This window comes from Helianthus annuus, chromosome 10, assembly GCF_002127325.2.
Source record: "Helianthus annuus cultivar XRQ/B chromosome 10, HanXRQr2.0-SUNRISE, whole genome shotgun sequence".
Lineage (NCBI taxonomy): Eukaryota > Viridiplantae > Streptophyta > Magnoliopsida > Asterales > Asteraceae > Helianthus > Helianthus annuus.
The window spans coordinates 180,213,855-180,241,731 of record NC_035442.2 but is presented as its reverse complement, the minus strand read 5'-3'; the positions used below and the strand labels follow the sequence as shown (position 1 = coordinate 180,241,731).

Genomic DNA, 27,877 nt, shown 5'->3' with positions numbered 1-27,877 from the left:
TTTAGGATTCGGCGTTTTGGAGAGCCTTAAGGGCCTCCCCAGTGGTCTTCTGTACCCAGTCACTTAGTTTCTTGGCCTCTGGGTCACCGCCAACCATCTCGTCAAAGCAGTCATTGCAAGTGTCTACATTGGTTGAAACTGCACTAACATCAAAATTAGCTTTCACTAGGTTTTGGTTATCAAGGCTATCTAGAGTCTTCTTGATATCATCAAGAGCCGCACCTAATACCTCGTCACACTCTAAAACACACTCGTGGGACCCAGATGGTTTCCCAGAGTGGTCCATCTGTTTCTTGAGTAATGCATTGAATTCCTGGATCTTTTTCTCAATTTTCCGCATTTGGTTTGCCACCACGATAGCCACATCGCCGTCTTTCCCATCCACTGAATCATCTTTTTTCTTGTCTTTCGAAATTGGACCGCCTTCTTTCTCATCTGTTGAATCACGTTCTTTCTCATCTGTTGAATCACCTTCTTTCTCATCCGTTGAATCGCCTTCTTTCCCCTCCTTTGAATCGCCTTCTTTCTTATCCTTTTTTTTCTTTTTCTTGTCCTTTGAATCGCCTTTTTTCTTGTCCTTTGAACCCTCTTCTTTCTTATCCTTTGAATTGTCTTCTTTCTCATCCTTTGAATCGTCTTCTTTCTCATCCTTCGAATCGTCTTCTTTCTTGTCCTTCGAATCGTCTTTTTTCTTATGCTTTGAATCACCTTCTTGCTTATCCTTTGAATCATCTTCTTTCTTATCATTTGAATCGCCTTCTTTCTCATCCTTTGAATCGCCCTTCGAATCGTCTTTTTTCTTCTCCTTCGAATCGTCTTCTTTCTTCTCCTTCGGATCGTCTTCTTTCTTGCCCTTTGAATCGTCTTCTTTCTTGTCCTTCGGATCGTCTTCTTTCTTGCCCTTTGAATCGTCTTCTTTCTCATCTATTGAATCGCCTTCTTTCTCATCTATTGAATCGCCTTCTTTTTTCTTATCCTTTGAATCACCTTCTTTCTTATCCTTTGAGTCGCCTTCTTTCTCATCTGGTGATTCAGGCGACATTCCTGTGATGTCAGGCAACGGGAGTTCAGAAGGGTTAGACGGTTTATCCGTTGGCTTGACCTTTTTATCCTTGGGTGGGATTGGGCCCGCGTCCGATGCAAGGGACGCCGCGGAATGGGCATTCTTGCATGTTGCAAAAATGACAAGACCAGAAATAAAGATTATGACTAAGATTTGTTTTGAAAGAGCCATTGTCTCTAAATTCTCTTTTAGAGACAATGGGTAGAAGGTGAGGGAGAAGGGTGTTAGGTAGTTTTATGCCATCAAGGATTGGTAATGCTTATACATAGCTAACACTTTCTTGAATTAGAAAGTCATAGTTACTATAAAAGGAAACTTGTTACTTAAAGGCCAAAAATAATAAGCCTATACAACACACTTTGTCACTAGATCAATTCATTGGAGAACAAACAAGATTCATCAAACATTATTTAAACTTAAAATCAAACACTTGAAACTTACAAATCTTGATTGATAAATAATAGCTTCTTAACATATGTAAAGCTCAATATTGAGTAACAATTTTATTAAATTAGCATCATCATTGTTTGATCAATCAAATTACACACAATGGGCAACTCTCAACTCACATTTTGGTGAAACATGATTCAACATTAACCTAGCAGTCTCCTCCTGCCTAACAACCACCCCTTCCTTCTCAACCAACACCGCCGCCACGATCCGCTCATACCCGCCACCACCGGCCGCCATATACGCCACCAAAGCCGCCTGAACCGGCATCATACTAGGGTTATACGCAGCCGACTCCATATAAGACCCCTTATACACCTTCCCCTCACAGTCCATCAACGCCACCCCAGACGGACACCCACTGTACGGCGCGTGTGACTCACGCGCCGCCTCTAAAGCCTTGTTTTTCAACACCACCTCATTCTTCATCACCAATTCAGAATACCCATTTGACAAATTCGACAAATTCGAAAACTTTTCTGTAAGAAAGTCGTCATCTTTAAACGATAACTTGTTATCATGTTTTTCAAGAATCAGAGGCGTGTTTTGATCCAACAGATCAAAGGGGCCAAACGGGTCGGGTAAGATGGAGGAAATGGGTTTGTAAACCGGGTTTTCTTGAGGTTGATCCGTGATGACGATCTGGGTATCACAAACTCCCCGAAGTTCTTGGAGAAACTGACGGCAATGGCCACAAGGGGCTGCTGAAACGGCGACGTATAGGAGTTTAGGACCTCCGCCGTGTGCGGCGAGGTTAGTGATCAGAAACTGTTCAGCATGAATGGAATGGTGGAGGGGTAAACCGGGAAATTCGACGTTTCCGCCGAAGAAGATCCGGCCGTCGGATGATAAACCGACGGCGCCCACGTGGAAGTTGGAGATTGGTGGACGAGCGAGAGACTGAGCAGATTGAACGAGGGATGGAAGGAGTTGTGGGACTGTGAGATTTTTGGATTTGGCAATGGATTCAGCATCTGAAGCAGAGATTATGTAATTGGCCATGGGTTTGTGTGAATAATAATAATATTATTATTATTGTGTGATCAAGAGAGAGTGATGGGGAGGGGGTGGATGGAAGATGGGAGTTGTGTATATATAGGGGTTGATTGGGATTTGGGATTAGTTATTGTAATATTTTATTTACTAAATAATTGTGTTTTTAAATTAGGGCTGTTCACGAGCTCAATCGTATCAAGTCAGGGTAAATTCGGGTTCGGTTTGATTATAAACCGAGTTGGTTTGGTTTGGTTCGGGTTTGGTTTGATTAAATAAGCTCACGCTAATACATTACAATCCAAAGTCAAGTTCCACAAAACAAAATAAGTTCTGCATTTTAACGAAATGCGATATAAGTTCATTAGCATGGTATTCAACATTCAAATGTGCTATAGATATCAAATTACACTCATAAATACAAGAAAATAATATTAGTTTTTTGTGATATACTATAATGTATATAAAATAAAATATATTAAAAGTAAAATAATCTAAGCTAAGCCGAGCGGAGCTAGCAAGCGAGTCAAATCGAGCCAATCTGGCTCATTACGAGCCAAGCCAGGATAGGCTCATTTTCTAACCGAGCTGAGCCAGCTCGACTCAGTTTCAAACCAAGCCATATCGAGCGAGCTTTTTCCAAACTAAATATGAGCGTGCTCCAAGCCACGAGCTTTTTAAACAACCCTAGTTTAAATTGATAATAACTTTTTAATGTTTAACTTTAAATGAAATTTAAGGAGCTCGTTTTAAATCAGTATTCAAATATGAATCAAGAAATATGTTGAAACAATGTGAGAAGCTTAGAGTAAAAAATATTACTATCTCTGTATCCACTATTTTCCAAAATACCAACGTATCTCGTGTCAGTTTTCGTGTACGGGTTGAAGCACCCCTCATCAACTTAAGTGATCCGCTCACCTTTATTTTTACCTAAAAAACAAAATTTAAGCATAATAAATGGTAATAATATCTTAATTCTAGATGGCCAACACTTTAAACTATTGACTGAATGTTGACATATTCCAAGCTTAACGAATATGCTCTTATATTTTCACCAAACTTTATAGTAATAGAGTAATACACACGTTCAATTCACTCAGGATAAAATACATAAGTAGACTTTGTTACACTTAGTAGCATATTAATTCTATCCAACTTTGCATGCAAGACTGAATATAAGAAACATACCTTACCAAGATTCCCAGCGGGTCAGCTGAAGCTGAATGTTGTGCTACAACAAACTCCCAATCTGCTAATTGGATATGAATTGGTAAGTTCCCATACACTGGAAAAAAACATTAGTGAAAAATAAGCAGTCACGCACATCACTAACAAAGATCTTACTGAAGAACAAAAATACTATTTAGGTAAAATTTATTAAGTTTCTAGGACTTACTTAGAAGGTAGGCTACATCTAAAAACAAACTACTCTTTGCCAACTCTTCAATCAGATAGCCTCTGTATCTCAGGATCCCTTTATCCCCATCAATGTAGCAGATCGATGTACGAGCGGGGTATTGTTAAGTTAGCCTAGATCATAAAGCTTCAAACCATTATCATTGCTTTCAGTTGTAATCTCCGTAACAATTTACACCTTTAGCCTCATAACATAGCTAACTTTATTCTCAAAAAAATCAAATTCATATCCCAGATTTATATGATGTGTCATAATGAGTTTTTAAAGTTTATTACTCCCCACTATACACATAAGGGTCACATGTAACAAACTCATACTAAATTTTTTAATTAAACTAAAAGTATTCATAAGGTCTTGAAGACCCGTGTTTGTTCTCTATGATACACCAAATTGATATTATAAAATAAGCTTGTAAGTATTGTCTTGTTTACACATATTCAACCAGTATTCAGGAGGTATTATTGTAAATTGTTGTACAATAGCTAAATACATAATTTATAGTTGAATACATAAACTCAATGTGTACCACCTATAATATGAAACTTAAGACACTTGTTCTCAACAATACTATGGAGATTGCTAATTTTTTTGAAACATAAAGAAAACTACAAGTCTTTATTGCTGCCAATTCATAAGGCACATAAAGATTCAATAATACACAAATAAGAACAGAAGTCAATTTCATTTGGCCATTCACAATTTCAATATTTAATTCTTTCAAAAACATTATTTCAAATTATAAATCTGAACTTGGTGTTTATCTTCCAAGTGGGTGAAAACAAAATAAGAGTTTCACCACAAAATTTTCAACAACGTTGATAATTAGGTCTCAGAATTGGTAGCTCAGTGTGGCTGCATACCGGTTGCCATATAAAGGCATAAATGACTTCACATTGCCATCACGGATGCCTTGCCAAAACAAAGAAAACCACACATTTATGTGCATCATCACCGCCCCAACTGTCATCATCAAGGCTTCCGAATTATTCAAGTTAAACTAATGGAAGTAACAAACTTTAACAGGTGTCAAATGTGTAACGCCCCAAAATCCGAATATTATAATTGACATACATTCTTGTATAATATACCCCGAAATAAATAATTAGGCTATTTTACCTAGTTAAAGTTTGTGTGTAACGCCCCAAAATCCGAATGTTTGAATCACTAGTATGGTTGCATGGGTTATGGAATGAAATGTGACAACTAAGTTATTTAACTTAGTTAAATCTATAAATTTAACAAGGAATGAAGTTTGTGATAAATGTGGAAAGTACAAAACTACAGGGACTAACATTTATAATTATGCTTAGCATAGCTAAACTCCTAAAATTGATGTTAAAGGGTGTTAGTTTGTTATATGGTTAGGATTATATGGGTTAAGTATGGGTTGTAAGTGGAAGTATGGTTGTAATTAACCAAAAAGCCCAAACTAGAGGGACTAAAGTCAACTTTTTGGTGAAGTTGATTAAAACTCAGCTTTAATATAAGAAAGAACTAGAATTTGGTGGTTCTTATGTGTGTGTGTGTGTGTGTGTCGATGTGTGCAAGGAGGAGAAGGAGGGTTCTCTTAAACAACCCAAAACCCCAAATTGATGATGAAATTAGGATCAAATCCTTTGCATGGATGAAGATTTCTCATCATCTAATCCTAAGAAACATATGGTAAGTTGTAAACTTTGATTTGATGATTTTGCAAGAAACGGGTTTATTATCAATCCATGAATTAGTATGAAAATAAGCATGAATGTGTGTTAAAATCACCAAATATAACTAAATTTACGCATGATTCCAAGTAATTTGATGTTTGGAGGTGAAACCCACTTCTAGTGGTGAAGATGGTGACATGGGTGTGTCACCCATGTCCAATACTTGTTCAAATAATGATGAACTAGGTTTTATGTAATGGATTCTTATTAGATAGATTGAATGTGATATGAAATTTGGTGATATTTTGTTATATTTCATGAATGAAAGCAAGAAGTGGGAAGATAGGCATGAAATACTTGTACATTATGCTTAGATAGTGGTACGCACACGAAGTGTTTGATAAAATGTCTAAATGACAAGATTATGTGGAAACGTATGCAAGTAGTGGGTGAATATGTATAGAATGTAATAATAAAGTAAATTAATGATAGATTAGCATGAGAAATGTGTTTTGGAAAGAATACATGTAAGTTGGACCTTGACTTTTGAAAGTTAACAGTGTATGAATGTAATGGATAGGCTTCTGGACACAATGGTAAGAGTAGAGAATTAGTGTGTTATGTACTAGATGATTTATGTGCTATGTGTGATGGTAATCGAGTTGCGTGAGATTTGAATGAGGTAACTATTGGTATATATCTTATGTATGCGAAAATTTGACTAATGAAAGTCAAATAATATGTAAATGAAAAGAAATGAATGTTTATATGTAAGATCATATATGCTAACCTTGATACGAACGTGATGACATGTAAGGAAGGGAATCGTATCAATTGACTCAAGCACGGAGGGCTAACGGGTCGAGATGAGGCAAGGAAGTAAGCTCTAGTACACACGCTTAAGGTAAGTGATTTCCGGAATCACTTCTTATATAAATGAAGTTTGGTATGTTGTATATAGGGAACCATGTAAGAATTTATGGGTAAGGGTAAGTACCAAGATAAGTTCATATGAACTTCGTCTATCCTTAATGTAAATTAAGATGATAGTCTCATCGTGTTAATGGAATGTTCATTATGTTGCTGAATGTTCATCGTGTTAATGAAATGTTCATTATGTTGCTGAATGTTCATTATGTTGCAGAATGTTCATCGTGTTAGTGGAATGTTCATTATGTTGCCGAATGTTCATTGTGTTGCTGAATGTTCATCGTGTTAATGGAATGTTCATTATGATGCTGAATGTTCATCATGTTAATGGAATGTTCATTATGTTGCTGAATGTTCATCGTGTTAATGGAATGTTCATTATGTTGCTGAATGTTCATCATGTTAGTGGAATGTTCATTATGTTGCTGAATGTTCATTGTGTTGCTGAATGTTCTTTATGTTGCTGAATGTTCATCTTGTTAGTGGAATGTTCATTATGTTGCTGAATGTTCATTGTGTTGCTGAATGTTCATCGTGTTAATGGAATGTTCATTATGATGCTGAATGTTCATCGTGTTAATGGAATGTTCATTATGTTGCTGAATGTTCATCATGTTAATGGAATGTTCATTATGTTGCTGAATGTTCATCGTGTTAGTGGAATGTTCATTATGTTGCTGAATGTTCATTGTGTTGCTGAATGTTCATCGTGTTGCTGAATGTTCATTATGATGCTGAATGTTCATCGTGTTAATGGAATGTTCATTATGTTGCTGAATGTTCATCGTGTTAATGGAATGTTCATTATGTTGCTGAATGTTCATCGTGTTAATGGAATGTTCATTATGTTGTTGAATGTTCATCGTGTTAATGGAATGTTCATTATGTTGTTGAATGTTCATCATGTTAATGGAACGTTCACCATGTTACTGGAATGTTCATCATGCTACCGAATGTTCATCATGTTTGTTGGAAGTTAGTCGGTTATGTTTGTTGTGATTGCATTGATTTGTGTTGATATGTTTGTAGATAAGGCTCAACTTACAAATAAGTGAATGTGACTTGTATGTATGTATGTATGTATGTATGTATGTATGTATGTATGTATGTATGTATGTATGTATGTATGTATGTATGTATGTATGTATGTATGTATGTATGTATGTATGTATGTATGTATGTATGTATGTATGTATGTATGTATGTATGTATGTATGTATGTATGTATGTATGTATGTATGTATGTATGTATGTAGATATGGAACTGTAGTGTGTGTAAGTAGTGTGAACTTGTATGTATGTACATATGAATGGGATACGTATGAATGTACTTAGATATATGAAAGTGTATACACGTGTTGTAATCTAATGATTGTAGATCACTGGTATACGTATATGTGAAGATGTGGGTTTTCAATATGTTTGAGATTACGTACTCCTAACCATGTTATTATTGAGAATGAAGTAAATGGAGTGAAGGTATGGGAACGCCGGACTTTCGAGGAATTGTTGTCGGACTCGAGTAAATAGAATTGAGAGGATGTTCAATGGAATACCTTACGTAGTTAGAATGTGATATAGCCTTTTAAGTATATGTAATAAATTATATATGATGTTACCATTTACTAACGTGTTGGTTATATATGGTGACCGCAGGTTAGTCAGATATTCATGATGGACAAGTGAACGAGGATCAAGTTGAAGATCATGGATTGTACGGGAAAGCGGTCACGTTGTTTGTAATCATTTGTTAACATAGTTACATTAAATAAACGATGAATAATGTATTTATGTTAGAAGGGTTGACCTAAATGGTATTTAAGTATGTTAGAGTAGTTAAAAGAAAGAAATTTTACGGTTCATTTTCCGCTGCGTCATTTTGGGTCAAAACGTGAATAGGGACTTACATTGTGGCCAAAAACTACTAAGTGATGAAAGTTGTGCCAAATATGTAAAGTGGTAAACACAAGGGGCTAGATGGTATAGAATGAAATTGGGGGTATTAAAAGAAAATAATAACACACATAAACACACAATCGTGTGTTCTGGATCGATCAGGAGCTCCCCAAAGGAACCAAACCCTAGCTCAACCTTAAATGATCAAATTGAAGAGTAAATCGAAGCTTAAATTCATGGATGAACATGGATTAATGACCACCATCACGAGGGGATCATAAGGTATGTCTCAAAATTAAGATTGGTGATCTTGTATGAAGTGGGTTATGTTTTAATCCGTGAATTTGGATGAAATTGAGTACGAGTATGTGTTAGTATCATGATATAGAACATAGATTATACATGGTTTGGGTTAATTTGATGATTGGAAGTGAAAACCCACTTAGAGTAGAATGGGTATGAGTTGTAAAGTGTGAAATTGGATGAGATTATGTATGATGATTGTTTTTATTGGTAAAATTGTTAGCTAGAACTGAATTAGAAGAAAAGTTATGTGAAATTCTATTGAAGTTGATGTTCTTGATGATATTGACATGAATTGGTCATGATATGCAAATGATACTTGTACACTATGCTTAATTAATGGTACGCCCACCAAGTGTATGATGAAATGCCTAAGTGAAGTTAGGATGCAAAATTTTATGAAAAAGCTTGGTGTATATAGGAACGAAATACGAAAATGATGGCATGATCATGTTAAATTATTAATTTGAATATGGTTGTAAGCACATTTGCATCGAGAGTAGCTAATGTATATGGTGTCTTTCGTATAGCCTATTTTGATATTACAAGTAGATGAGAATAAGTCTAAAGTTCATATGATGAATTGTTGATTTCTGAAAGTCAACTACGCATAAGAAGCATGATAAGATTTGTTGTCGTAAAAGTAGGATTACAGGAAGTCGTAAGTTACATGTTATGTCAATACGTGATATTGTGATGGCATGATGAGTTACGTGAGTTTGAAAGGATATGAATTTGATTATATGTCTTATGCTTGTTAGTTGTGACTAAAGAAAGTCAAATGTGAAATATGCGATTGATATGATCATTAACATGTACAATTGTGTATGCTAACGAGAATGTGATTTGGTGGCATGAAAGTAGAGGAATCATGTCAAGATGGACTCAAACATGAAAGGCTAATGGGTCAAGAGGAGGCAAGGAAGCGGATACGGACACAGATGCACAAGGTAAGTGATTTCCGTAATCACTTCTTAGTTGTTTATGTAAAGAGATGTGTTAGTTAATTAAAGAAATGGTAATCGAGGTCAAATAAGGATGGATTGTATGAAATTGATGATTTTCGTGAAGTAGAAATAATGAGGTCTTGTAGTTATATCGAAATGAAAGGTAAGAATTGGCCACGGTTTATTAACCGGGTAAAAAGGTAGGAAAGCACATAGGTACGCTAATTGGTAAACGGAAATGTGGATAAGTAGTCGAACGATTTGGTTGTGAGTTGTGGTTAATGAGTAAACATTCTCGCGAATGAAATTTGGATTAACAAAGGTTGAAGTAGTATGATGGTATAAGATGAATGAACTAACGCGCAACCGGTATCGGGTGCGTAAACCCCAAGTACGAAACTCCGGATAATGTAAAAGTATTATGGCTATAATGTTCATGTAAGTTTTGGGCTAAAACGAATGTGTTGTTTGATGAAAACATAGCGGGTCGAATAAATCGTAAATGAATAATAAGCCGATAACGCGTAAGTTAAGAATTTCTTTAATCCAGATGTGGGATTTCAAGTTCACATGATAGAATGTCAAATTACGATCATGTAGGAAGAAACGGGAGGTTAAACGGGTAAACAGTTCAAAAGTTATGCAAGTTTTAGCATCAACGGGCGACGAAACGGAGCTGCAGAAAAACAACATTTAGAAGGGCCGTCGCCGATGCCCTCTCTGGCCTTCGTTTTTGCCGACGCGCTATTTAACTGTCTACGAAGGTTTCTGGCTACGCGAAAATCCAAGGGCCGTCGCCGACGCCCTCCACATGTCCAAAAACCTGAAATTTGTTATTTAAGTTGATTTATGTATAGTAGGCTTCGGTATGATATCCGTGGACTACGGCGGGCCTCCCAAACATGATTTTGATCGTTCCTTTAATGTTTATGGGCTATAAATCTAAGTTTAGGTCCCATGCAATTAATGTATGTGTATGTAAGAGGTATGCAAGATCTTGAACGTGTATGTAGGAATGTAGGTACGTATGTAAATGTGTACGTATGTATGCATAAAGGTGCGTATGAGTGTACGCATGTATGTAGAGATGTAGGAAGGTATTTATGTATGTAGAAGTGTATGTATGCATATAAGAATTTATGTAAGCATGATTTTGATGCGTTAAGTAATAACGTTATTAACAGTGTGCCTTGAGAATGAAAAGTAATGCAGGTACATTATTGAAGCCTCACCTGGAAATGCATACGCAGATGGAATGTTTAAAGTTAGGAAGATAACGAAATGGGAAGCGTACGAGAATTAATCTTGTTTATATAATGTGTGCTAATGTTATGAATGTATGTGTGAGTGCAGGTTGTATGAGTCACGGAGGATCACCGAGGAGTGAAGATCGAAGACCGAGTCACAAGTTAGATTGCACGGGAATGTTTGAATAAGAAAATTAGTAAATATAGTTTATGTTTCTATTTGTAAATAAGTTCGATGGGTGTATTCAGTGAAATAGTGTCACCTTATAATGAACTTCAAGTAAGTCAAGACGTTTATAATGAAAGGAATTTTATGGTATGAATTTCCGCTGCGACTTTTTGTCAAAAACGTGTTAGGGTATTACAAAATGAGCACCAACAACACCAACTATTTCAACATAAAACCCTAGCCTCTTGACAATTGTTAGTGTCCAGTGACACTGACACCAACAAACCACGGCTCAGCGCCACTACAGCTGCAAACAAACAAAGTCGCCATGCCAAGTAGCAAGCCATCATCATCGTTGGTATACGCTTCAAATCTGAAACAAATTGACATACAATTGCATATGTATTAAGAATTTAAGATATGTTTAACCACAATCACAATCTTTACTTTTCCCCACAAACATAAAGTATGTTTCTTCACTACCATTGTCATAACCACTACCACCAACATCACAGCCAAAACAATGATAACCACCAACATCACAGCCAAAACCACAATCACAACCACCATTAGGACCAAAATATCCAACCGCCACTATCAACACAACCATCATCACAAAGTTTCAACTCCACCGCCAACACAATCACTTCATCAATATCAAGAAACGAAGCAAACCAAAAAAGAAATCACCAACATCAATCGACTTAGATTTGAAAAGGTCATCATCGTCGTTGAAATGCAGAAAAGGGTCAGGAGCACACTTCCTCATCGTCTTCAAGAACAGCCCGCTCAGTAGTGCTACGATTGCAATCAGACTTGCCATACTGAGTACCAAGGTGACATCATCGAATCCACACAGATCTAAAAATGTCATCATTATCGTCACAAAACGAAGAAGGCTCATTGTCGCAATGAAGAAAGTGGTTAGGGTTTCTATAGGTTTTGGAAATCGGAAACAATAAGGAAGAGAACAATAGTGTCGCAAGTAGGGTTATAAATCGTGAAAAAATGAGCAATAATAAAGGTGTACCTGATGGTTGAATCGATTCGATTGCAGAGGTTGATGGATGACAGAGCTTGAAGGAGAATAAGGATGAACAAATGGAAATCTAGGGTTGATGGATTACGACTTAAATAGGAAGAAGAGAAGATGAGTATAGGAGAAGGAGATACAAATAGTTTTACAAAAGAAACTTATATGCGGGTCATAAAAACAGAAAACAGGTCCTTTGTCAACCCACATACCAAAAACTTTGACCCGAATTTTGGAGGCAAAAGTGATATTAAGAAGCTCTAATATTGTGCCATATCAGCCCAAATATTTTCATTTATTATATATATAATATAAGATAAGATATAAGATTATTCTTATCTCTTATTTATTTAATATTTTTTCCTTAACTATTTATTTTATTTTTTCACTTATTAATAATAACTATTTAATATTTTATTGATTCGATCACGTGTAACACGCATGTTTCTAACCTTTTAAATAAATAAATAAAATCAAAGTAAAATGTTATTATATGTAAATACTACATCAAAGTTCATTTTTCCCTAAAAATGTATCTTGACGACTGTGTGTGTTAACTGATGAATGACGAACATATATCATTCACTGGATGCATCTATTTTTTAGTTTTGTCGTATTTCTCTCCTACTTAACTATAGATAATTATTATTTTTAGTTAACAATCTAAAACATGATAAATCATTATTACATCTATATACTTAAATATATCTTGTAATATATATAATTTTTATCTTATTCTTATGTCTTATTTATTTAATATCCTTTTGTTAACTGTTTCTTTTATTTTTTTCGCTTATTAATAATAACTATTTAATATTTTATTGATTCAACTACGTGTAACATACACGTTTCTAATCTTTTAATAAATAAAAAAAAAAAGCAAAGTAAAATGTTATTATATTTAAATAGTACATCAAATTTCATTTTTCCTAAAAAACGTTAAGAATAAGATAAAATAAACATAAAGATAACTAATTACATTATATTTATTCAAGTCGTGTAATATGCATGTTTATTCAATTCGTGTAATACACGAGTTTTTAAAGATGATTTTTTTATTGTTTAGTATATAAAAATATATTTAATCAACCCTTGTAATACACGAGTTCTAACCTAGTTTTTATATAATAAAAACTAAAAATTAGACTTTACAAAATATGACTTTTCCAAAGTTACATTTATATGCAATTTGATTAAAAAAACAAAAACTAGAATTAGACTTTTTTATTGACTAAAAACGAAAGGATGAATAAGTATTTTTAGGGATTATTTGGTTATTATATTTTGCTACTTCAGAACAAGATTACGAATATTTTAGTTTGAACGTTTAATATTTCATTTGCATAAACTAAACAAGTTCAAACAAAACTACATAGTTGACGCCTAGAGAAGTAATTACTCCACTAGGGGTGAATGGGCCGGGTGCGATAAAGAGAGCAGTGAACCCCTTCATCGCGCGGGGAACACCGTCGCCGCTCTTCTTTGCCGCGCAAGGTGAGGTTAAATCGGCGAGTATACACCGCTTGCTACAGGTGAGGTTAATTTTTTGTATTCTTTTTTTTTAATTTAGTTTAATGTAATGATATTATTTAATTGATTATCTTTTATTTGTTTTGTTTAAATACATAATTATTAAATTAAAAAAAAAAAACAGTTTACCTCTAATCAAGAGTTGTGATCACACCTTATGTTTTTTTTTTAATAAGAGTGGACTTAGAGAGATGAATTGACATTACAATAGATACGGGTGAAAAGTTTACCCTTCTCACGTGGTGGCCACCCCTTTCACCATAAAAGTTAATTAAAGCATAAACTTTAACAACTACAAGATAAACCTTACTCAAAGAGAATCGAACAATCTTTTGAAATAATCCATAGTTACAAATTTCCATATCAACCACTTTCGTAATACATATATTTTGTGGATAAATGCGTGTGTAATCTTTTTGGGATATTAAAAATTATATTCATCAGGATAATCGCACAATTTTTCAATTTTCTAATAATATATTTTATTGGAAAATTAATAAAATAAATAAATGATGACTTTTTGTCGATATTAGTGTTGACTGTTGTGTAGACTTTTTTGCTGACTTGGAATATTATCATATTGATAATAACAAATGTTTCAACGTCACGTCATCTTCTATTTCAAATTTCTAACATCACTTCATCAAACTTTTAGCAACTTAAAGTCAATAGACTTTAGTATATGAAATTCGTTTGCGGACTTTTTTGTGTAAATGAATTAAAGTCTTAGGTGTTAACCTTTGTGTATTTTGTACAAACTTTTGACAATTTCAATCTTGTTATCTAATACAAGTATACAACCTTGAAATATCTATGAAAGTTTGGTCATTTTATTACTTTTTATAACAAATGATTCTTTCAACTTTTACTTTTATAAAATGAGTGATCACTTTAGACAACTTTATAATGTGAATTATATTTTGGCTATCCAGTTTAGTTTTAAAATGGATTTCTTAAGTTATATAACAAAATGCAATATGATAGTTTATAGAAAAAATTACACTTTTCGTCCTTTATGTTTGTACCAGATTTCAGTGGATAGCCTTTAACTTCAATAATTACAATCACAGTCCTTTTTATGTAAAACTCATTACATTCTACGTCCTTTAGCCCTAACAAAGTTAAAATTTTCAGTTAAGTATAACATGTGCTTTGCACATGTGGGTAAATTGGTAATTTTACTTATTTATTTATTAAAAATAAAAATTAACATTAAAATTAGATTTAAAACAAAAACCCTCTCCTTTTCTTTTTCTCTTCAGCTCTCTTTCCTCTTCTTCTTGACTTCTCTTCTAGTTCAAAATAAAATCACAGGATCCTATCACCATCGTCAACCATTACAACACCACCATTGTCTCCCTTCTCTCTCACCACCACCACCACCGGTAGGTTCTAAGGCCGAACAACTCTCTGGCGTCGGCGAGGCACTCGGGCAACGTGTTTAAACCATCAGTCACCACCGCCACCTGTGTGGCCACCACCGACCACCGTCACAGTGTTGCCACCGCCATCGCCACCGCCTAAACCACTGCTATATTCCCATCACCCATCCTACCTTTTCTTTGTCAAACCATCGCACCACCCCCACCACCATCAGATCCACCAGATCTTACTTCCCACTGAGTCGAATCTGCTGGATTTTGAGGTTTCTATTGCATCCACTAGAACATCAAGATCGGGGGGTTATTGGGGTTCAAGATTCATCAAGAATGTTCTTGAATGTTCATGCTTGTACATCGTGCAAAGATACCTGTACTTCATTTATTAAGTTTGGTATGTAACAAATTAGATTCAGTTTTGTTTGGCACATGAATAATAGCATATATTCAAAGATTATCACATATATTCAAATCAATTGTTGTGTTTTAGCACATGAAAAGTTACCAGATTTGATTTGAGGGATTATTGGGGTTCACCATTCAATATTTCCTTTTTAAAGATTATCACATGTATATCCTTCATTATTCTCTATTGCTCATCACCAATCCATCTCCAGCTACCAGCTAAGATTTTAAAAACGGTGTTTGTTATGCTTTAACTGTGGCAGCGACATTGTGGGGATGGTGGTTGCCGGATGATTATGATGGAGAAAAGCTAGAGGGAGAGAGATAGGGATTTGTCATACTTAACTGAAAAATTACCAATTTACCCTCATGTGCAAGGCATATGTTATACTTAACTGAAAATTTTAACTTGGTTAGGGCTAAAGGACGTAGAGTGTAATAAGTTTTACATAAAAAGGATTGTGATTGTAATTATTGAAGTTAAAGGCTATCCATTGAAATCCAGTACAAACATAAAGGACGAAAAAATGTAATTTTTCCTAGTTTATATAAAATAAATTACGTACGTAGGGTAGGGATAGTGTACATTAATTCAGAAGTGTGAGAAGTCTGAAAAGTGTATTATAACACTATATATAACACTATATAACACTATATATAACACTATATAACACTATATATAACACTATATAACATTATATATAAACACCGTATAACACTATGTAACACCATATAACACCATATAACACTATGTAACACTATATAACACTATATAACAATATATAACACTATACATCTATCATAGACATGCTATCAGACAAAATATAGTGTTATATTTGTTATATAGTGTTATATAGTGTTACATAGTGTTATATGGTGTTATATAGTGTTATACGGTGTTTATATGGTGTTATATAGTGTTATAATACACTTCTCACACTTCTGTATTAATGTAAAGGATCCTCTACCTATGTATGTATTTCTGAATGTAAAAATAACTTTAGTTAGACAGGGTAGCTTGGTTATTTTAAATAAACTAGTAAATTTCCCGCTCGTTGCGCCGGCCATTCGATTGGTATTGGTTCGGTTCGGTTTGTTACGATACCGGTATGATATTAGCACTCGATATAACAACCAAAAGAGATATGATCAAGATGATATCGACACATGTTTACATCGATAAAAAAGTATAAAAACGAATAACGGTATCAGTTCAAATTAAACGAAACTCGTATCGGTTTCACCTTTTGACGGAAAAAAAGGAGATTAAAAAGCAAAGGATTCAAACCTGGGCACTTTCTGTAAAACCAGACATGCATCTCCACCAAGCCAAGACCAACATTTGTTTCACCTTAGATTAAATTTTATATAAAAAAATGCTGGTGGTCGGTGTTACTTGATGTGACAAGAACCGACCACCATAATTAATATAGTATATAACTAGGTTATAACCCGAGAGCCTCCCGGGTAGGAAAAAATAATTTTAAATAATGGAGTTGTGTCGTTATATTATATAAAAATTATGTTTACAAATGTTTTACTAATTTATCTTATTTTATAATTTAATTGACCCAATTTAAGAACAATGGCTATTTGACCTTTTTTTACAGTAATGGACCATGAGTTCCTTGGTTAGATTCTTACAAAGGATGTTTTTTCTATATTTATTGGTTTTCCTCCTAAATTGGTGTATAAGCATTATTGCCTAGTGGAGATGGATATAATCAGGTGGTTCCGCCGATGGCACGATGATAGTATAGTGGTCCGTCAGTGATCCAAATTTGCCATTAAAAAAAAAAACTAACATCGTCCTATTCGTCTTCTAAAAACATATTTTTGATTGATCAAGTAGACACATATTTATCAGGATGTCTATCATCACGGAATTACTTAATTTTAACACGTTTAACTGTTGAGTTTTCCTCTTAGCCATATCTAATGCGCCTAAAATACGTTAATGATATTTGGAATCGTACATTTTTAATGAACCCAACATCTCTTTTACTAACGGTTGTTATGTGATTTGCTGATACAGTTTCTTTTGCATTATTTGATGATAAATTTGTTTAGAAAAGATCTAATGTATAAAGACGATACATTTTCTTTTGCATTATTTGATGATAATTTTGTTTAGAAAAGATCCAATGTATAAAGACAAGTCATCATCTCCATATTAAAATTAAAATAATTAATTTACACTTTCTTTGACCAATCTCTTGATATAAGTTCAATATGAACAGATTATTTTTATATATAAACAAAAAAACAACTCATGACTTGATTAGGTTGTAGTTGACCTCCATATAAACAACAAAACATTGTAGTTGACCCCGTATAAACAACAAGAAGAAAACAAACAACTGAAACAAGCTTAGTTGGGAGGAAGATTACTTCATTATTACTTTAACATACAATAACTAATAAATATTTATATACGTTCCTACTTAATGTACTCAGGTTAAAAGTTCCTTTCAGGGACTTATACATTTATGTTTTGCTAACTCGTACACTATCACGCAAAACTCGGTTTTAAACAAAACCTATATCGAAAAGTAAATGAATAAAAGCATGTTGGAACCGTATATTTAGAATTTTATAAAACATTATATCATAAAACTTATAAACAACCAACAAAAAAAAAAGAGAGAAGATTATGAGTGTGACACATATCTTTGCTCAATTTCCTGGAGATTCGATCTGCTCAAGGATAAGTTAGCTTAATGTGCCTTTTATCTCTTTGTTGACATAGCCTCCTAAAATTACCTTTTTTCCCATGAGACCATACACTTGAACTCAGATTTTGATTAGTACCAAAACAAATAACCCTATTTTTCAAAATATAAATTTGTCTCCTAAATTTAGAGCATTCGCAATGAATTCCATATCCATATATTTCCACTAAAAACAACTACTTTTTATCTTTCATTTTCAATTAAATAATATCTTTTATACCTTTATCATTACTTTTTCTCTATCTTTCACTCACAACCATTTCTAAAAATATTAAAAAAATTATAAGGTTTTCTCTCTCTCCAGATTTTCCCCCATGTATGTATGTACACATGAATAGTAACTTTCTCATATATTTTCTCTCTCCTCAACTCACAACCACTCAAAAACACTAACAATCATTCCTTATAATATAACTAAATCCCCTCACATATTTTTAAAGTTTTCATTGTGAATGCTCTTAGTATCATATGATTTAACCATCTCATTCATCTTGTTCTTATCATTAATAATCAATTGACCAACATATAATGAATCACTGCCTTTTTATGAGCCGTTTATTTTCTTCTAATCTTTTTGGCAACCTTGGCTAAAACTGAGGCATTCTCACATGAACCACTTTCAAAGTCATGCAAGCCAACATTAATGCGATCCTTATCCCCATGATCCACATCACTTTAATAATTAAGTTCCTTACGAGTAAACTCCACATTAGACTTAAAATGCCTCGTGTCTACGTCAACATCCACCAACAGATTATCTTCTTCAACATACTCATAATCAGGATCGTCTAAACCACTATACTCACATGATCCACCATCACTGCTTTCTTTATCACTTTTATTTCAGGTTCATTTTCACTAGCATTTTCAGTTGCTAGCCTTAATAAAAGATCATTTTGAGATGCAATGAATTTAGCTTTATCAAATGCATTGCTATAAGGAACCATATCTCTAGAGAGACTCGTATCATCATCTAATGAAAGCAACATGACTCTTGATTTCCAATGTTCAACATATGTATATCAATTAACATAACTCCTTTAGAGACATGATCAAACATAGCTTCTAAATCATTATTACAACTCAACATTCTAAGACCAAAATCCAAACACAAATAAGGTTCCATAAAATGAAAGTAGAAAATCATATCACATGAATATCCAATTTGCTTAAGCATCTCCTCCAAAACATCCATTTCAAGATGATCAATGAAGTTTGTCTTTCCATTTACGTATTCCCTAGATGGATTTTCCGTAAACTGACCTCCATGATGAACCTTTTGTGAGCAAAATGTTGGCATATCAGCTCTAAACAAAGAACCAACAAGTTAAACACTACAAAATTTAATTTCAAGATAACAACCAACTTGCATGTTATGTTACTTACCATAAATCTCGTTTGAGTCGAAGTATTCATCATCACCTCGAATCCTCCAAAATCCAACAACCACGGGTTCAAATCGATGTACTGTTGTGTTTGAATCATTTGGTCGATCTCCAGTTCGAGAGTTTAGGTTAAACAAAGGGTTGGGAATGAATGCAAGAGAGAAAATGTAGAGTTATAAGGTGTCGACGATGCTAAGATTATGAAATTACCACTGGGGTAACGGTGGAAGTAACATAGTTATGACATAGGGGGATGGATTGATGTGATTTGGAAAGATTGAGGACTTAACCTAACGATTTTCTGAAATAAGGATGCAAAGTGTCATTTGAAGGAAACTAGAGGGACTAAAACTACAATATACTCTAATTTCAAAATTTGATATAAAGAATTATTGAGAAAATTGTTTTGATATAAAATTGTATGATTGGTTAGTAGATAGCAGTTCTTGAAGGACACGTTTAGCAGCTGTGTATATCTGTTCTTGGCAAAAAGACAATGCCTAAAACTTTTTCTTGACATCTTGCAACCCCATTTTAATATTAAAGAATATCAACCAATCGATCAAGGAAATAATGGTACCATTGGTCACTTTATTTAATTATTTTTATTATGTTATACGTGACTAAACAAATTAAATGGATATGCAATTTTATTTCATTCATACTTGTCAATTTATATCAAAACAGAAGGTAGATGGGCAACAAGCTGCGCCGTCACCTCTTTCTGAATTACAAACCCTAATCTACCAAAGACAAATCGTCCCCTGAGGCTGAACAATTGTTGTGGATGACCCGTTGGACCATGTTCAGGAATTGGTTAGCTTCTGTCGCTAGAGAGCCAAATGTGTCAAAGGCAAAACGGACAAAAACATGCAGGTTCTCTGCACAAGCTTTAGCGTGCTTATCAACTTTCTTCGATTCTGCCTTTCTTGCTGCTTGTCCAGCTACAAACCCGTTTCCCTTAAACCAACTAGAGGGGAAACCCCCGTGAGGTCCACACAAGCATGTTTTCCCTAGCCCAATCGAAGACTAGCAGATCCGCTGGTCGCAGAGTAGATCTCCCTTCCATAGGGTCCCTAAGGAAATTCACAGGAGCCTCTTTCTTAGACGAAATCTCAAGATGTCCCACAAAACATCTCGCATCCAGTCATGCTGATATTTGAACCCAGGGAACTCTTTACAATGCACTGCGTGCTCTCCGTATTTATCCATACAAGCTTTACCGCATATCAGGCAGGTTTCATCTTCTGGGTATATAGGGAGAGTGATTTTCTTTTTTATTTTTTTTAAAGCTAAAAAGAAATCTCGCACCTTCACTTTTTTTAAATCAAGGATTGGGATGAAAGAGTATTTTAGAAATAATCACTTTTGTTGATTTTTTTTTCTACTTTCTAAATTTTTATAACTTCTTACAGAATATTATTTTTTGTAAAAAAACTAGACCATAAAGTCAACATTTTTTGTATATTTAACTAGGTTAGTTCCCCGTATGTTACACGGATTGAACAATTTAAACTATATAGTATAGATATTTCCTGTAAATGCAAAACAAAGATAGAGTCATTTACATACCATATTGACATAAATGAGTTAATATAAATGTAACCCATCAACTCGTACATATTAATTAATGTCGTAGAGTTTGATAAGACGGCTCTAATGTCGGTTGAATGAGGTCAATCAGAGTCTATTTGATACCCTTTGTACGACTTCTTATTTTTTGAATCTTTGTATTTGATTCTAAACCTATTATTAATACTATTGATAATAATTTTAGTTATATATATCAATAATATATTTTATATATATATATATATATCAATAATATATTTAGTCTAACATATTAATATTATTATGAATTTCGAAACTTGTTTAGCTAGGATTTAAGATTCTATTGAAGTTTTAGTTTAACAATAGGTTATTGAATTAATAATAAGAATTTGTATTAGATTAGATTTCTATTGAAGTTTTAGTTTAACAATAGCTTATTGAATTAACATTAAGAATTTGTATTAGATTAGATTAAATATTATTATTATTTGTATTGGATTAGATTAAATATTATTATTAGTAGTAGTATTAATAATTTTAATCAATTAAATGAGATAATGACAAGTGTCACATAACAGGTTTCTTTTATTATATAGTATAGATTATAGTATAGTATTATTCAACGTATACAAATTCAATGTGTGGGAATAGTGGTTTTCATCTATTGGGTGAAATGGGCGGTGGTGGCCATCTATTGACTCACATGGGCGGTAAAGAGAATAGTGTCAGGTAGGGCTACCTGACACTCTCCTATTGGCCCAACAAATTTACGATTTTATCTCGCTTTAAATTTACGCTTTTGCCATGAGTTCAAAATTATGATTTTACCGCCCACTTAAAAATAAATTTACGCTTTTGCTCCCAGCTAAAAATATAAATTTTGCCCGCGGTTCAAATTTACCATTTTGCCCCGTTTAAATTACAGTTTTGCCATTTGTTTTTCCCCTTAAAATTACGATTTTGTCATCAGTTCAAAATTATGTTTTTACCCCCGCATAAAAATAAATTTACGCTTTGCTACCAGCTAAAAATTCCAAATTTGCTATCGGTTCAAATTTACGATTTTGCCCCGTTTAAATTTACAGTTTTGCCATTAGATTTTTTTTTCTCACAGGCAAGTTACGATTTTGCCCTCAACTTAAATTTACATTTTCTCTATCGTTTTTGTTTGTTTTCCTAGTTAAATTACAATTTTGCCCCCAGTGAAAATTACAGTCATGCCAGCAGCTGCCTGCGACTCCCTCATTGGTCCATTTAATTTACGATTATATCCCTGAATGAAAAATATGATATCGCCCTCAGTTCAAAATTACGTTTTTCCGATCGTTTTAGTTTTTTTTAGCAAAACTATAAAAGCTTTTTTTTTTAATTGGTTGACTCCGTTTAATTTTTTTCGGTGTCAAGGAGCTGCCTAACCCTCGCTCATTAGTCCTGAAAAATTATACTTTTGCCCTGAGCCGAAAATTACGGTCTTATCATTGTTTTAGTTTTTTTTCCTAGCAAAATTATCGTAGTGTTTTTTTAATTGATTGAGAATTATTCGGCAATCGCCCCGCAACGTGGGCGGGACAACTACTAGTTGTTATATAAAATGATAATTTAAAAAGTATTAAAACCGTGATGTATTTATGTGTTACATTGTTGTGTTTTGTTCTTGTTATGCATATTTCATGGATTGTATTCTTTATGCTATTTCTGATGTATTTTTTTTTTTTGTGTTGAGTTTTAAGGTGGTGCTTTTTGAAACCAAAATGCACTTTAACCTAAATGAATAATTGAGTCGCATGTAATCTTATTCATTCCTCCATTTTTAGAGAAAAAATACTTTTTATTTGATCAAATTCTTAATTAAACATGTTAAAAGATTTACAGCATTTAGATACACTTCGAAAGTCATTCACTGAAGCCTTTAGTATGTTTAATACTTTAATTTGTTTTCCTCGTGAGTAATTTTTTATTTTATATTATTTTACTAGGTTATAACCCCGTGTATTACACGGGTTAAGTAAATAAAATATTAAATAGTTAATAAGTATGTTTAATACTTTAATTTGTTTTCCTCATGAGTAATTTTTTAGTTTATATTATTTTATTCTGAGATACAACAGAATAAAGATTAATTCGTTAAATTGGAAATTATTAATTTTTATTTATTTTAGAGATAAAATAGAACTCAATTTCTATTCTTACATTGTTAAATTCCTACAAAGGGTAATTCTATTCTTACATTGTTAAATTCCTACAAAGGGTAAAATTTTTATAAAAAAACTAAAAAGTTATGATAATTATACATGTGTCAATGATTAAAACTAAGCTAGTTTTTTGTATGGACAAATGAGAGGCGAAATTTTCCGAACCGTTAGAACCGGGGAATCGAATCAGAACCGCTAGATTCAAACTGTATTTTTGTATATAGGGTTCGGTTCTGGTTCTTAAATTTGGGTAAAAACGGTTCCCGGTTCGGTTCTGGTTAAAACCGACGGTTCCGGTTAAAAAACCGCTAGAACCAGTTGGGATTATAAATATTTAAAACCCTATTTTATTAATGGACTTTTCAACATCATACGACCATTCGAATTCTTATTCCCTCCTCTTATATTCATTCCACCATCTCATGTTAGCTATTCTAGTTTCAAGTGTAGCTTCCGAGTCTACTTTCAGTACGGGGTGGGGGGGGGGGGACGGGTAGTGGAGTCATATAAAAGTTCATTATCCCCCATCATTGTTGAGGCGTTAATTTGCACGCAATATTGGATTCGAACCTGGAGAAAACATATATACGAAGAGGAGGAGGAATGCGAAAAATTATACGAGTTCAGAAAGGGTAAATATTATTTTTGTTAATTTTATTCGTTTATTTTTTTTTAATTGCTAACACTTGGTTTCATTTAGATGTTTATGAGAAGATTGAGAGGATGAAGATCAAATTAAGTTTGAGGGTAAATTACTTTTTGAGTCCCAGTGTTTTAGTGGTTTTAACTAGTTGAGTCCAAAAGCAAAAAGTTTAACGACCTGAGTCCCTATAAGCATTTTCATTAACCATTTGAATCCTTTTGAGTCCAAATTTTAACCTTTTGAGTCCAATTTTTTGGACTCAAATCGTTATAAAATTAACAAAATTGGACTCAAAACGTTATAAAATAAATGGCTAGGGACTCAGGGCGTTAAACTTTTTGATTTTGGACTCAACTAGTTAAAACCACTAAAACACAGGGACTCAAAAACTAATTTACCCTAAGTTTGAAGATGTTTGTTTTAATTGTTAACACGATCGTTGTAATAGTTTTATTTAGAGTTTGTTTTATAGCTTGAAATTTTTTATTGTTGCTTTGCTACTTTTATTTTGGTTGGTTTGAACTTTGAATGTTGTAACTATTAGTTAATGTTTTAAATGGTTTGATTCGTTTTTATTGAATTGTTAATTTTAGAATTTAATTGTCAACCGGTTCCCACGAGAACCGTTTGACCCGGTTCCGAACCAAACCGGAACCGTTATAATCCGGTTCGGTTCCGGTTCTTAAATTTAGCAATTAACGGTTTCGGTTCGGTCCGGTTCTCAACCGTTGCACAGCCCTAGGCGAAATGAAATGGAGTATTGCCAGGGAATGAAAAAAATGTGTTTGGTTGGTCAAGGTAATGGAATCACCCATTATATAAGTTATTACATTCCCTCAAATTCATTCCATCCACCCCCTTATTTTTTTTCATTCCATTCCCCACTCATCCTTCATCATCAACACTGCCCACCACCACCACCACCACTCGCCACCATCGCCACATGCCACCGTCACCACTCGCCGTTGTCGCTACCCACCGCCGCCGACCACCACCACCATCGCAACTCGCCGTCGTCACCACCTGCCATCCTCCGCCGCTGACCATCACCTCGAACAACGTCGCGGCCGTCGGCCACCGCTGACCCCCACCACCCGCCGTCGCAACCAGCCTCCATCGTTGACCACTGCTGACCACCGCCACCACCTACCATCATCACCCGCCACCTAGCACCGCCACCACCGTCACCAACCACCGGAGCCACCGCCGACCAATTCCGCCGCCATCCTCCGCCACCAACTATCGTAGACCACCAGCTACCGCCACCATCGGCCACCACCACCACCACCACTCGCCACCGCCAATCGGTGTCAGTGCCACCACCATCACCAACCACCAAAGCCACCACCGATCAACACCATCGCCACCCCCAACCACCGTCGTCGCCATCTTCCGCCACCAACCACCGCCGACCCCATCTTCCGCCACCAACCACCACCGACCAACGCCGCCCATCGCTGTTGGTGCCACCACCTACCACCACCACCGTCACTGTCGGTGCCACCATCCACCGCCATCACCGACTACTGTCACTGACACCATCCATACCGCCACCCATCGCCGATTTTATTCCTTTGTCTTTTCCTGCCTACCAAACAACATAAGGTAAGGATTCATTTCATTTCCACATGGTAACCAAACAAGAGTATGGAATGGTAATAATACTGATACATTTCATTCCTTTGTCTATTCCATTACCCTGTCCATTCCATTACCCCATACCAAATAGTGGGCTCGTTATTGCCCGAACCACGCGTAAACCACGAAGAAACACCCCCCTCCCGTGGTGGTGTCCTTTCTCGCCCAGCTCATGCCCCAGACCACACATTATGAATTGTGTTGTTTGAGAAATGTTACCGTTGAACGGTAATAAACCGTGAATAAGTTTTTTTTGCATTTAATTACCTCTACATATATTACTATTTTTCACATTTTACACTCACACAAATCCTGGAGGGGTGGAGTGTGGACGTTGACTGTGGAGACTTGGAGTTGAGAGAGAGATGCGGCTAAGAGCTGCGATGTTTGATGTTTCAAAATTAGGGTTATGTTCTTCCCTTGTTCAGGCCGCACATATCAAAACCCCATTCCACTTCCTGTTTTTCTTTAAGATAAAAAACGTATCTTAATGGGTGCTTAACATGTTAACGAGTTTTTAACATGTTTAGACATGAAAATTAACAGGTCTTATCATGTCGAACTGTTTAAGACACGACAATTGTTAAGGGTCAAACACAAACCTGTTAAGGTCGTGTCGTTTCGTTTTGTGTTTGTGTCTGAAATTTCTAGCCCTAATAACAACTATTATAAATTAAAATATACATTACGTACATATCAGTTTTTATCATAAATAAATAATAACAGTTTAATTTTTATATGGTGCTATTTATATAGTTTATAACAGAAAAAGTATAAATAATATTATCAAATACACATTGCAAATGAATATATTTGTTCTCATAATGAACCTACTAAAATAAGTCACTAATAGATAAGGGTTGTGAAAAAATAATAATAATAATAATAATAATAATAATAATAATAATAATAATAATAAAATAAGAGTATACGATCATGTATATAGTTCGGATAAATGGGTATGTAGTTTTGGGTAATCGGGTCGGGTATCACCTAATCCCATACCAGTCTCATACCCATCATTTTTTTTTTAACTGATCCTATACTCTGCCCATACCCATCGGGCATTGGGTATACTTATCCCACATGTTTCCGGTATACTCGTTGGGCTTGTGTTTTTTTTGGTCATCCCTATCGAGAATCATCTCATGTTGTCTGGAAGCTAGCATAAGTGTAACACTTAACTGGTAGCTCCTCTTCTAGTCCTCCATATACCAAGAACATATCCTTTGTTCTTCTAAAGTACTTAAGATAGCTCTTCACTACAGTTCAATAATCCCTTCCGTGATTCTGCTGATATCTACTCGTCATGCTCAAAGCATACGATACATCAGGTCTAGTAAATAACATGGCATACATAATGGAACCAATTACACTTTCTTTTTTTCCTCGTCCGACTGAGGGCGCTGTTTGTTATTCAATATCATACATGTGCCATGGGCAATGATCCTCTCTTACAACCATGCATTGAGAAACTTCGAATGTCTTTGTGAATGTATGTACTTTGACTCAAACCTATAGACCGCTTTAATCTATCTCTATAGATATATTCCCAAAATATATGTCATTGCGCCAAGATCTTTCATTGCGAAACACTTTTCCAGCCAGGATTTAACGTCCTGTAACATAGGATCACTGTTTCCAAAAAGTAGTATGTAATCTACATACATAATCAAGAATGTTATAAAGCTCCCACTTGCCTTCTTATAAAAACACGACTCATCTTCAATATTTATAAAACCAAACTCTGTGGTTTTCTTATCAAAACAGAGATTCGAGCATCGAGATGCATGTTCAAATCCACAAATTGATTTATTTAATTTGCATACCTTATTAGGATGCTTTCGATTCACAAAACCATTAGGTTGAACCATATTGGCATCTTCAGTAAGGTTTCCATTCATGAACACTGTTTTGACATTCATATGCCATATCTGATAGTCATAACATGCAACAATGGCAAGAAAGATTCTAATCGACTTAAGCATGACTACTGGTGAGAAGGTTTCATCATTATCAATTCCTTGAGTCTGAGTAAAGCCTTTCGCTACCAACCTTGCGTTAAAGGTTTCCACGTTAACATCCATGTCAGTTTTTTTTTTCTTGAAGACCCATTTCTTTCCTATAGTCCGACTTTCGGGAGAAAGATCAACTAAGTCCCAAACTTGGTTATTATACATGGATTGCATCTTGGTGTTCATCGCTTCATGCCGTTTCTCATATTCTGAATCTTTGATTGCGGCTTTATAAGTGCTAGGCGCACCCTGATCACTATCAGGATATCGTTAGTCTCGTGAAGTCCGATATACCTATTCGGTTCATGAC

The 27,877-nt window shown here is 34.6% G+C and overlaps 3 protein-coding genes and 1 long non-coding RNA gene across 4 annotated transcripts; 1 reads left to right on the top strand and 3 right to left on the bottom strand.

Annotated features, from left to right (window-relative positions):
• Position 1: 1 nt before the first annotated feature.
• On the bottom strand, positions 2 to 1,234 carry LOC110886956 (cylicin-2-like). The gene has a single exon (XM_022134842.2). The coding sequence runs from the start codon at positions 1,232 to 1,234 to the stop codon at positions 2 to 4; it is 1,233 nt and encodes a 410-aa protein (XP_021990534.1).
• Positions 1,235 to 1,458: 224 nt separating this feature from the next.
• On the bottom strand, positions 1,459 to 2,592 carry LOC110886957 (cytidine deaminase 1). Its single transcript, XM_022134844.1, has one exon. It carries the CDS (start codon positions 2,513 to 2,515, stop codon positions 1,604 to 1,606), a length of 912 nt encoding a protein of 303 aa, XP_021990536.1. The 5' UTR covers positions 2,516 to 2,592; the 3' UTR covers positions 1,459 to 1,603.
• Positions 2,593 to 8,563: 5,971 nt separating this feature from the next.
• Positions 8,564 to 11,180, top strand: LOC110883731. The gene is made up of 3 exons (XR_002560595.1): positions 8,564 to 8,680; positions 9,563 to 9,651; positions 11,002 to 11,180. It is a non-coding gene; the product is annotated as an uncharacterized LOC110883731 (long non-coding RNA).
• Positions 11,181 to 24,866: 13,686 nt separating this feature from the next.
• LOC110883608 (protein RNA-directed DNA methylation 3-like) lies at positions 24,867 to 25,431 on the bottom strand. The gene is made up of 2 exons (XM_022131324.1): positions 25,248 to 25,431; positions 24,867 to 25,204 (listed from the first exon to the last, which is right to left on the bottom strand). Exons 1-2 carry the CDS (start codon positions 25,429 to 25,431, stop codon positions 24,867 to 24,869), a joined length of 522 nt encoding a protein of 173 aa, XP_021987016.1.
• Between the last annotated feature and the right edge of the window lie 2,446 nt (positions 25,432 to 27,877).

Excerpts from the sequence above, each read along its gene's own strand:
- LOC110886957 (XM_022134844.1), bottom strand. The coding sequence starts at position 2,515 with ATGGCCAATTACATAATCTCTGCTTCAGATGCTGAATCCATTGCCAAA.
- LOC110886956 (XM_022134842.2), bottom strand. The coding sequence starts at position 1,234 with ATGGCTCTTTCAAAACAAATCTTAGTCATAATCTTTATTTCTGGTCTT.
- LOC110883608 (XM_022131324.1), bottom strand. The coding sequence starts at position 25,431 with ATGGCGGTGGATGGTGGCACCGACAGTGACGGTGGTGGTGGTAGGTGG. Across the intron at positions 25,205-25,247 it reads GATCGGTGGTGGCTTTGGTG|TGGTGGTGGTGGTGGTGGCC; the intron begins GTTGGTGATGGT and ends GGCGGTGGCGAG.